General features: G+C 38.5%; 1 protein-coding gene across 2 annotated transcripts; it reads left to right on the top strand.

Moving 5' to 3' along the window:
* Positions 1 to 42: 42 nt before the first annotated feature.
* On the top strand, positions 43 to 11,326 carry ipo9 (importin 9). Of its 2 annotated transcripts, none has more exons than XM_084100673.1 (24): positions 43 to 291; positions 2,257 to 2,318; positions 2,428 to 2,514; positions 2,604 to 2,805; positions 2,904 to 2,992; positions 3,079 to 3,165; positions 3,780 to 3,899; positions 3,971 to 4,071; positions 4,206 to 4,264; positions 4,355 to 4,506; positions 4,583 to 4,681; positions 4,761 to 4,867; positions 4,956 to 5,095; positions 5,189 to 5,351; positions 6,299 to 6,525; positions 6,629 to 6,777; positions 6,860 to 6,988; positions 7,084 to 7,359; positions 9,137 to 9,303; positions 9,390 to 9,523; positions 9,601 to 9,720; positions 9,820 to 9,930; positions 10,310 to 10,386; positions 10,509 to 11,326. In XM_084100673.1, the coding sequence occupies exons 1-24, from the start codon at positions 126 to 128 to the stop codon at positions 10,617 to 10,619; spliced, it is 3,135 nt and encodes a 1,044-aa protein (XP_083956799.1). In that variant the 5' UTR covers positions 43 to 125; the 3' UTR covers positions 10,620 to 11,326. The 2 variants fall into 2 exon arrangements, with proteins under 2 accessions (XP_083956799.1, XP_083956800.1); XM_084100674.1 differs by having other exon boundaries at positions 47 to 291; positions 5,192 to 5,351.
* Positions 11,327 to 12,304: the final 978 nt, after the last annotated feature.

Below are 12,304 nucleotides of genomic sequence, written 5' to 3'. Positions count from 1 at the left end.
ATGATTCGCGAATGGCAACATTTCGTCGTTTATAGTCCCTCCCTAAACGTGCATTGGCGCGCTGTGCATCCTTCCGTCGGGTCCCCGGTCATCTCTCCGTGAGCCTCAGCAAAACTGGCAAAAATATGGCGGGTATGAGCGCCTCGGGTCCCGGCCCGGTTTCGACTCTCGACCAGGTGGATAAAGGACTGAAGGAGACTCTTATAGACGCGCTGAACGCCATTCTGTCGCCGGTGCAAGAAGTGCGTGCTGCGGCTGAGGAGCGTATTAAAGTGTTGGAAGTGACGGAGGGTAAGAACTGACGAGATGCTGCCACAACATGCATGACACCATGTGAAGTGCAGATTTTCACACACTGGCATTCCTGAACACACGCCTTTTCATTTTAAACGAACGTTTGGTAATTTTATGATGTTTCTTGAACGTGTTCATCCATGTACGTTACGCGCGCTGAATCTGCTAACATGTTGGATTGAATTGAAGAGGCAAAAGCATGTGCAGCCAGCATGTTCCCGCATTTATAGTTAATGCTTGAAGAGACATGTGAAAAGATTACATGTGTGGTGTTCGGTTCTGTCCGTCTATATTTAGTTTCACTTTTAAACTCACATGACGGTAATTTCGTTTGGTAAATAACGTTACGCGTTATGTTTGTGAGAATATCTGTTAAGATTCTAAGTTCACTTCTAAGAAATCAACATCATCATGTACTCAATCTCATGTTGTTCCAAACCTGTTTGACTTATTTATGTGGGTGTTAGAGACTGACATCCTTCGTAACCATTAACTTTAATTGCATACTTTTTTCATACAGTAAAAGTGAATGGTGATGTTTGTGTTCCGTGGGAGAATAAAGTTCTCCTCAGAACAGTAAATGATAGTTTTTGGGTGAACTAACGTTAGTTAGCCGTTTAAGTTTCCTAATGCTAAGTTTTTTTTATTATTATTATTACATACTACTTTCTTATTGGGGGGGGGGGGGGCTGTGGGCTGTTTCACTGTCTTTTTGGGGGCTGGTTGTGAGTCAGTAGCATTGACCAAAATGTACAAGTTTAAGAAGTAATGCTTGAAAACCTGGTATGAATTGACCACTAATCTGAATATTAGTGAGGATGTGACCCCCTCATTGTATGGTGGTTATGACCCATTCACTCATTTTGATTCAGTTTCACAGCCAGAGACAAACCAGGGCTCAAAAATGCCAGAGAATTGTTTTAAACAAAAGTTTGACTATTCCATTATATTCTCTTTTAAGCCTATTAAACTACTCACTATTCATTTTCTTACAGTGTCTGGCAAATGGTATTCTAGCAGAGCTCTTAATGTTGAATTTTGTTATCTTCTGCATACTAGCTACTTGATTTTGATTGGATTTTAAACATTTTTTACAGCCATAATTATTCATATTGAGATTTTATTTTTTTGCCGTTTAAAAGTTTGAGGTCAGTAATATTTTTAAAATGTTTTTTTAAAAAGGAAACTCTTATGCTCACCAAGGCTACATTTATTTGATGAAAAATACAGTGGAAAATATTGTTTATTATTATTATAATTACTCCAGTCTTCAGTGTCACATGACCCTACAGAAATCATTCTAATATGCTGATTTGGTGCTCAAGAAACATTTCTTATCAATTTTGAAAACGGTTGTGCAGCTTAATATTTTTGTGGAAACCGTGATACTTTTTTGGGATTCTTTGATAATTCGAAAAGTTCTAAAGAACAGCATTTATTTGAAATAGAAATCTTTTGTAACATTATAAAAGTTTTTTCATGTCACTTTTGATCACTCTAATGAATCCTTGCTGAATACAAGTATTTGTGTCTTTAAAAAAAATTGTCTTTTGAACGGCAAGGTTTTTTTTTTTTTTTTTTAGAAAGAAAGAAAAAAAAGTCTTCCCACATAAAGTTTGCCCTTGAAAATCAGTCACTGGCTGTGGCCTCTCTCAGGCTACTGCTGTGTGTTGGGTGTCAGCAGTAACATTGTCTCTTGGCCACCAGCCTCTCATTGAGTTAAATCCATGGATGATAAAAGATATACCAGTGGCTGTGTTGCTGTGAATGAAGCGTACATTAGATGTGTCTTTGATTGTACTTACTTTGCTTCTAATGCATTTTTGGGCCCAACTTGCTAACTTATATTGTTGGTTCTTTGTACTTGTGAACTACACTTATATTCATTTGGTTTTGATTTGCTTCTGGTTGTTTTTGGCTCCCTGTAGAAAATGACAAAATATTTTTGCTCCTGTTTTGTAGAGTTTGGAGTTCACCTTGCAGAGCTCACTGTCGACCCACATGGAGCACTTGCTATACGCCAAGTAAGACTTAGTTGACATCTAGATATTTTCAGCATAAATCAACGGAAAAACAAGTATTTGATTGTTATGGTTACATTTGCTTAATTTCTTTTCTATGTATCTGTTGTAGTTGGCTTCTGTCATTCTGAAGCAGTATGTTGAGACCCATTGGTGCGCCCAGTCAGAGAAATATAGACCCCCAGAGACGACCGAATGGGTTAGAGACGCGTATTTATGTCTGGATGTTTTAGAGTATTGGAGATGTGGCATTATGTTAATTTGCTTCCCATGTCCTTTTCTGTTCAGGCCAAAGCTGCGATCCGTGAGCTGCTTCCAGGTGGTTTGCGGGAGGCCATCAGTAAGGTGCGCTCCAGCGTGGCGTACGCCGTGTCGGCTATTGCACACTGGGACTGGCCTGAAGCTTGGCCCGGGCTCTTCAAGCTCCTCATGGACATGCTGGCCAGTGGGGATGTTAACGCTGTACACGGCGCCATGAGGGTCCTCACTGGTAATGACTCCAAGCATCTATTACTCTTTCTTATAGTCACAACAAATGACAATGTTTTTGCGCTGTTATTAAGCGACATATCATTATGTGTTTCATAGAATTTACACGAGAGGTGACGGATGTGCAGATGCCTGATGTTGCACCTGTCATTTTGCCTCAAATGTACAAGATTTTTACCATGGCAGAGGTATTATACTCGGCTTAAAAACAGGGTACTGTCCATGCTTTTGAGACAATCATGTGTAAACAATTGTTCTGTACTTACTGTTGCAGGTTTACAGTATTCGCACACGATCCAGATCAGTTGAGATCTTTACCACGTGCGCCAATCTCATCTGTGCGATTGATGAAGTAGCAAAGGTAAGCTCGTAGACAAACGGGTATCGCTTTACAATAAGGTTCAGTTTAATAACTTTGGTAATGCAGTTGCTACCAATCCACTAAGTTAGAACAATACTTTTATAGCATTTATTAATCTTGGTTAATGTTAACTTCTATATATCACTACCATACAAAAGTTTGGGATCAGTAAGATTTTTTTAATTATTATAATTTTTTTCCTAACTAATTCCTTTTTTCTGCAAGAATTCATTACATTTATTTAAAGTGACAGTAATGGCATTTATGATGTAATGAAAAAAAATTATAATAAAAAAAAGCCTAAAGTTCTTCTGAACTTTATTCATCAAAGAATCCTGAAAAAATGTTAAGAAGCACAATGGTTTTCAACCATGATAATAAGAAATGTTTTCTGAGCACCAAATCTGTATTTTAGAATGATTTCTGAAGGATCATGTGACACTAAAGACTGGAGTTATGATACTGAAAATTCAGCTTTGCCATCACAGGAATAAATTACATTTGAAAGTATATTAAAATACAAGATGTTCAGCTGATTAACATTTGTTAAAGTATTAACGTTAAACATATTAAGTAGTTAACTGAAATTTTGAATCCGTTGTTTTTTATTCTAGGGTGCTGCCAATACTCTGATCTTCCCGGTGGTGCAGCAGTTCACAGAGGCCTTCATACAGGCTCTGCAGATCCCAGACGGATCCACTTCAGATAGTGGCCTGAAAATGGAAGTGCTCAAGGTGACTAGCTGTTCCATCATGCAGAAAAATACATGATGTAATTGTAATTATGTATTGTTATGTCTTCATAGGCAGTGACAGCTCTCGTGAAGAACTTCCCCAAACCTATGGTGTCCTCCATGCAACAGATTCTACCTATTGTGTGGAACACGTTGACAGAGAGCGCCTCCTTATATCCAGTCATTGACAGCTTTTACCACTTGTTTAACCTATTGCCATTAATATCTTAGACACATCCGATGTTTTTATTGGTACCACAGTCATTTCAATAACAGATTCAAGTACTTTTCTTAACCAATCATGTACTTATGTGAGAACTGAGGTCAACTACACAGAAGAAGTGGATGATCCAGTTGACTCTGATGGTATGTGGCACTAGATTTTGTAATTGCTCGTCATTATTTAGATTGGTTTAGTAAGCTCTGAGCTCTGTTAATTCATTGTCAATGTCACAGGTGAGGTCCTTGGCTTTGAGAACCTCGTCTTCAGCATCTTTGAGTTTGTCCACACACTGCTGGAAAACAAGAAGTTCAAGAGCACAGTGAAGAAAGCTCTACCAGAGCTTATATATTACATCATCCTCTACATGCAGATCACGGAGGATCAGGTTTGTGGGCGGTGTGAGTGTGTGTCTTAAGTCTTTCTTTATAGCTTTTATCTTCACGTTCTCATCTGTCTCACAGATCAAGGTATGGACTGCCAATCCACAGCAGTTTGTTGAGGATGAGGATGATGATACGTTCTCTTATTCGGTCCGGATATCAGCACAGGATCTGTTGCTGGTGAGAGCACAGAGAGTTTCTTTGTAGGTGTTTGATTATTTTCCCTCCTTTATATCTAATGTATCTTCTCGTCCATCAGGCTGTGGCTGCCGAGTTTCAGAATGAGAGCGCTGCTGCTTTAGCGGCGGCTGCAACACGGCACCTCCAAGAGGCAGAGCAAGCCAAGAACGCTGGCAGTGAACACTGGTAAAGAGAGAAAACACATCCCCTGTCACAGCCAAGCTTTGTCTTTCAGTGGGTTGCTTTACATCAATATCTCTCCATGGATATGCAGGTGGAAGGTGCATGAAGCTTGCATGCTGTCCCTGGGTTCGGTCAAGACCATCATCACAGAGAATGTAAAGAATGGTCGTGTGCAGTTTGACATGCATGGATTCCTCGCCAATGTCATCCTTGCTGACCTCAATTTACCAGGTAACCTTCCTGTACATTTTAATTTTGATCTTACGTCTGTATATGGCCTGAGTGTAATGACAGGATCTGATCTGCATGTTATTCAATTCCCAGCAGCCTCTCCGTTCCTGTTGGGTCGGGCCTTATGGGCAGCCAGTCGCTTCACTGCAGCGATGTCCCCAGAGCTCATTCAGCAGTTCCTACAGGCCACTGTGAGTGGTTTACATGAGAGCCAGCCGCCCTCTGTTCGGATCTCAGCTGTGAGAGCTATCTGGGGGTAAGACTTTTATTTCCAGTTTCTCATGTGTAGGGTTTAATAATTTGCACACATCTGTATGCTGTTCCATTATTTCATTTTTATTAGAACAGAGAATGGTTGAATGCTTACCATAGCAAAAGAACCACAAAGATAAAGGCTTTTTTTTTTGTATTTATTCTTTAGGAGCTAATAAAGACTTGCTTGGGTTGCTTCTAAGCAGGAAGCTTAATTGGTTCTACACACTGAGCATTTTAGGGATGAAAACCTAAAAAATGTCTTGGTGATGAATATGTGGTTTAAACTGAATTACACAATTGAATTATTTCAAATAATTGCCAATGTGTTTGAAAATTCAATAATTCTCCAGTGTTTTTGTCATTTGCACTACAGTTGTAAAAGTTTGGAGTCCGTAAGGTGTGTGGGTTTTTTTCGTTGAAAGATTTAATGTGTAATGAATTGATACTTTTATTTAACTAGGATGCATTAAATTGATTTAAAGTGACAGTGACAACATTTTATAATGTTACAAAAGATTTCTATTTCAAATGCTGTTCTTTTGAACTTTCAACTCGTCAGACAATCCTGAAAAATTATCATAGTTTCCACACAAATATTAAGCAGTACAACCTTTGAACATTGATTTTAAAAACAATTATCAGGATATTAAAATGATTTCTGAAGGATCATGTGACACTGAAGACTGGAGTAATGACTGCTGAAAATTCAGCTTTGCATCACAGGAACCAATTACATTTTAAAATATATTAAATAGTTTTTCACTATATTACAATTTTTACTGTATTTTTGATCAAATAAATGCAGCCTTGGTGAGCATAAGAGACTTCAAATGCTAATTTTTAATTAATCTTTAAGAATCTAAACAATCTTTAAAAACTTTCACAGACCCTAAACATTTGAACTGTCGTGTATTTTTTACGTGATCTCTCTTTATATGTGTTTCACAGGTATTGTGATCAACTCAAGCTGTCAGAGAGTACCCACGTCCTGCAGCCGTTCCTGCCCAGTGTCTTGGAAGGGCTGGTGCAGCTCGCGGCTCAGTTCAGCTCTGAAGTTCTCACTTTAGTCATGGAAACCCTGTGTATTGTGTGCACCGTGGATCCGGCTTTCACCACGAGTGCTGAGAACAAGATCTGCCCGCTCACCATTGCCATATTCCTTAAGTACAGTAACGGTAAGATCATTTTATAATTATTTAATTTTATGATCAACATCCAGTATCATTTGCCTTGTAGATTAGATTACTTAGGGCTTGTTTTCTTTTCTCTTTCTGTTAGATCCAGTTGTTGCATCTTTAGCGCAGGACATCTTCAAGGAGCTTGCCCAGATTGAAGCCTGCCAAGGACCCATGCAAATGCGCCTCATTCCTACTCTCGCTAGCATTATGCAGGCACCGCCTGATAAAATCCCATCTGGCCTTTGTGCTGTAAGATAAACTTCTCATTTTTGTTCTACCTCCATTTATGAATTGTTTTCTGTAAGTAATACATATTTTTCTGTTCTTGCAGACAGCCATAGATATCCTAACTACAGTTGTTCGTAACACTAAGCCCCCTCTGTCAGACATGCTTGTGTGCCAAGCTTTTCCTGCGGTGGCCCAGTGCACCCTCCGCACAGATGACAACACCACAATGCAGGTAGCATCAGTTTCCTAAAAACAAAAATCTGTTATATCTTTTCAGAGTCCTCATGTCAGTTGTTAGCTAACTCGCATCATTACTGATTTTCCCAGAATGGTGGTGAATGCTTGAGGGCCTATGTGTCCGTGGCGCTGGAGCAGATTGCCCAGTGGCAAGATGAGCAAGGCCACAGTGGCCTGTGGTATGTCATGCAGGTTGTCAGTCAGCTCCTGGACCCTCGCACGTCTGAGTTCACCGCTGCTTTTGTAGGTCGTCTGGTGTCCACTCTCATTGCCCGGGCTGGCACTCAGTTGGCTGACCAGCTGGACCAAATACTGCGTGCTATTCTCAGCAAGATGCAGCAGGCCGAGACCCTCAGTGTGATGCAGGTACGGTTGGATCATGAATAGAATTTTGGCCCAGGTGCAGTACCCCAGTGTCGAAACTAAACTGATACCATTAGTGTTTTCAAACTTGGGCCTGGGGGCCACAAGCGGGGTCCATGGAAAATTTGAGAGAACAAAAAATATTAGGGCTGTCAACCTTAATTTGTTGATTTTAAATGTCAATAAATATGTTTAACAGTCGTTTTAACACCATTCATGACATTCAGTCGTTGTTTTCATCAACACCAGATCTAAATTTATTATTATTTATTTTAATTTTATATATTAATTTTTAAGTGTTTTGTTGCATCTTATTTCATTTTTGAAAGACGGCGCCCATCATATTTGGAGGACATTGTTGTCAAGTTTGGATTAACCCTGTAATTGTCAAGAAATAGCCTGTTTTCATCGTCATGGAAAACCTGGAAGTATCAGGGAATTTTAAAATTGTGTTTTCCAGGACTGAAAAAGTAATGAAATGTAAAATCATGGAAATTTCTAAAAATATTTAATCAGCTATTAAGCCATAAATGTTTAAATCAGCAAATTGTTCTATTGATTCAGTTCTTTTCAGTGAATTGGTCAAAACCGTTTGCAAAATGGTCTGAATATTCATAAATGAATCAGCATGGAACAAAAATGGGTAAATCCTACCCTTTATTTGTAGAGCATTCATTAGAACATTCGGTTCCTTGAAAGGAAAGAAACCAAAATAATACAGTAAATGTTTGGTACCATGGTGCTGGGATACTGCTGAATGGGGCTGGGAATCACTGGGTACTTCACGATACGATATGATACGCGATACATTGTTCACGATACCAATAAAATCACGATATGGCGATACTGCGATAATCGATATATTATCAGTAATAACTCACAATATATCATGTTTTAAGAAATAAAAAGATTTTTTTTTTAATTAGGAAAATGAATCTCCATTTCGTTTTTGGATGAAACACAATAACAAAAACAACTTGTGTCTTATCAGTTGCAACAAAACAGTCACAGACACTATTTTTGTTTTGCTGCAGATGATTTTTTTCACTCGGGAGAAATCGAGTGGAATCAGTGATGCTCGCATGGTCGCGGCTCGTAGCGTGTGAGAGGAATTACAAGCCGAGCCGAGCACGTTACAAGCACCTCCCGATAATTTTTAAACATGTTTTTTCACCAGCTGTCCCCTATTGCCAAATCATACACAACCACGTCGATGGGGCTATACCTCAGTGGCAGCAACCATACAGCGTGCGCATACACTGTCACACACACACACACACACTTTTCTCTCTCTCTCTCTCCCATTCGCAACATGACGGTTTAGCACGAAAGCCCACGTGATTGCTGCCGGCTCGGGATAAAATTCATGCAGGACAGTCGTGCCTTGTACCAGCTGCTTTGACGCGATTATCAGTTAAACTGATCTCACGACCTGCCGAGTGTCCGAACTCGCACCGTGTACGCTCGCCCTAATGGCTTTTAATATCGATACTTGGCAAGAGCGCATCAAGAATCGATCGCGGGAGAAAATATCGCGAGATATCGCCATATCGATATTTTGGCGCACCCCTACTGCTGAACCCGAATGCAGGTGTGGCATGATATGTAGCAAAGGTACAGAAATAGCACCCACTTAATAAACTGCAATTTTACTTTTCAGCAAGTTATAGAAGTCTGCTTGTTTTTGCGTATTGAACATTAATTTTCTTGCATGACAGATAATTCTGAAGCTGGCTGCTCAAATGAAGTGTGAAATATGTCCTCTTTATTCATTTGTCAGTCCCTGATCATGGTTTTCGCCCACCTGGTCCATATCCAGTTGGAGCCCCTTCTGGAATTCCTATGCAGTCTTCCAGGTCCCACAGGGAAACCTGCCCTAGAGTTTGTCATGGCTGAGTGGATGAGTCGCCAACATCTGTTCTATGGCCAGTATGAAGGCAAAGTCAGGTGAGGGTTTCCAATCTCGTCTCCAGCGTGTTTGATGGAATTGTACAGCTTGCATTGAAATAACACTGTAATCACTCTGTCCACAGTGCTGTCGCCTTGTGTAAACTCCTCCAGCACGGTTTTAATACAAATGACAAACGCCTCCAAGATATAGTCGTCAAAGGAGATGAAATTTTTAATCCAGACGAGGGAATTTGTACACGTTCTAAATCGGCCAAGAGTAAGTAGATGACCTCTTAAACTGCCAAATTAATAATTGTTATTGCCTCAGATATCTGACCGATCTGCTCCTCTCAGACCCACAGCGGTGGACCAACATTCCTTTGCTGGTAAAGATCTTTAAACTCATCGTCAATGAACTGTCTTCTGTGGTGGAGGCTAATGCAAATAGAGCAAATCCAGCAGATTGGAGCCAAGGTATTTATGTGGTTGGTTTAAATATTTACCCCTAGTATTAGTATTAATTGATGAATTTGAATTGTGGGCATCTTAAGTTTTGTAATTCTTGCTTTGCAGAGTCTGCTGGAATGTGGGATGATCTGGCGGAGGAAGAGGATGATGATGATGAGGAAGATGAAGGACTAGCTGGACAGCTTCTGTCTGATCTCATTGCCTCCAACAAATACGGTAAAAATTCATGACCAACATAGGCTTAAATTTGCATTTTTCCATTCTAATATTACATGTATGTATTTGGCTTCATATTTGTTTCAGTTTTAGTTTATTTTAGTTTTTATATATTTCCTGTTAGTAATTTTTGTCTTTTAACTTTTCAGTTAGTTGCCAACATTTAAAATTATTGAATGTAATTTTTTCATCAAACATTGTTGTTTTTATTTCAATTAACAAAAACATTTTCAATAGTTTCAGTTTTAGTTAACAATAATAACCCTGCTTCACATCTTTAGCAATGCAATGCAAAAACAAGTAAACCAGTGAAGTGCACAATGCTTTCTATATTCTACAAATAAGCCATTGTATAACGGTTATTGTAATTTCCCCATAGACGATGATTATTATGAGGATGATGATGATGAAGACCCAGATGCTCTGAAGGATCCCATATATCAAATTGACCTTCAGGTGAGTCATTTTGTGATTCAAAACACAGTATTTCTGTAACACAGTGTAGACTTCATATCTTCATCTCTTATTAATATGCTGTTAAATGATTCTAGTGTTTCTCTCCACGTCTTTCTCCACAGGCTTATCTGACAGATTTCCTAACCCAGTTTGCTCAGCAGCCTTGCTATAGCATGTTTTCAAGCCACTTGAATGAAGTAGAGAGAAGAGCCTTGCAGTCCATTGGTATATGACCTGTATCCCCACCCAACATCGGCTCCTTGTCCTTTGTTTCCGTCTTTACCACTCGGTCATCTTTTCTTCAAACTTGAACATTTGAGTGGCCTCGGATTGCCTTTCAGACGACGCTCTTGATCCACAACCCAAAAGAGGACTAGAGTAAAGGTTTACGTGCCTCTCCCTGTGTTTTATTAAGGGAAGGAATGGACTAGGACTGATTTCTGTGGATGTTAAAAGAGAAGGGCGTGAGGAGCAGCTTCTTGGCGTCCCAGACAGGACTGTGTGGTTGCATTTGTATCGGATATCAAAACACTACTGTGCTTTGATAGACCTGTCTGGTATGATGAATGAATTTTTTGCAAAGGGACTGGTAACGGTATAGGAACAATTTAAAAGTATCAATTGTCCATTTGTACCTTCTCACTTTACTAAATCATGATGGTTACAAAATCTTTCTGTAGAGGAAGGAAAAAGACTTCTGGCAGATGATTAATTAATCTTTGAAAAAAGTTGGAACTGTTGGCGGCCTTATTAAAATATTCCACGTCATTTGTCATTACGTGGTGTCATGAGCATGGTCTTTATGGCTACACAGTGTTGGGTGAGCATGAAGAATTATATGGTGTTACAATGGTGATCTTACAGTCTTATTAGCAACACTGTCTCCACTTGAGTATGGGAAAAATTTCAAAATAAAAGGCCTGTTATGGTCTAATTTTAAGTGTATTTAGTTTCAAAAAGTTTTTGAAGATTTAGACATCTGTATGACACCATTTTATTTTTTTTACCGTAAAAAAACAAAAACTTAATTTATCTATATTCACTCTTAAAGATATATTGCTAACACTTTACAATTAGGTCTTATTTGTTAACATTAGTTAATGCATTAGCTAAAGTGAACTGACAATGCGCAATATATTTAAAGCATTCATTTATTTGTTAATGTCAGTAGAAATATTGTTCATGTTAGTTCACAGTGCATTTACTAATGTCAACAATAATCAAGTTGTATTACCAAATGTAAAAATTAGCATGAAGATTAATAAATGCTGTAGAAGTATTGTTCATTGTTAGTGCATGTTAAATCAAACCTTATTGTTATTGATTTTGTATATATTGGTTATTGTTATTTGCCGGATGCAAAACATTTTTGTAACTACATTATCGTTAGGATAATGGTTATGTTCAATTGGTTATAAACATGCAAATGTCTTATATAGCTTATTCCATTGCAAAGCATTGTTTTGTTAAAAACAAATCTAAACTGTCATGACGTGAAGGCCAAGTATCCCATACTCGGAATTTGTCCTCTGTATTTAACCCATCCAAGTTAGTGCACAGCACACACATTAGGTGCAGTGAGTTGTGAACACACACACACACACACCACACCCAGAGCAGTGGCATCTGGCATCGGTTTTGTTTATAAAAAATGTTAACTCAGAAAATATGGAGTTTATCATAGGCCACAACAATTATTTACAAAATTATTAAATTATAAAGTTTTAATTAGCATGTTTTTTTAGTAAAGCTACCACCGTAGCAGTAATGTCTTTACTTGACATTAATTTACACATTTTAAGATTTTAGATTTATTTTTATTATTTACTACTTTGTATAACTTAATTTGTAACTGATCATTATGAAAATAATACATAACATTTTGAGTCACAGCGTAAAAAACACTGAACCGCTTATC

This window comes from Abramis brama (genome assembly GCF_963993115.1).
Source record: "Abramis brama genome assembly, chromosome: 23".
Lineage (NCBI taxonomy): Eukaryota > Metazoa > Chordata > Actinopteri > Cypriniformes > Leuciscidae > Abramis > Abramis brama.
This window is presented reverse-complemented; position numbering and strand designations above follow the sequence as displayed.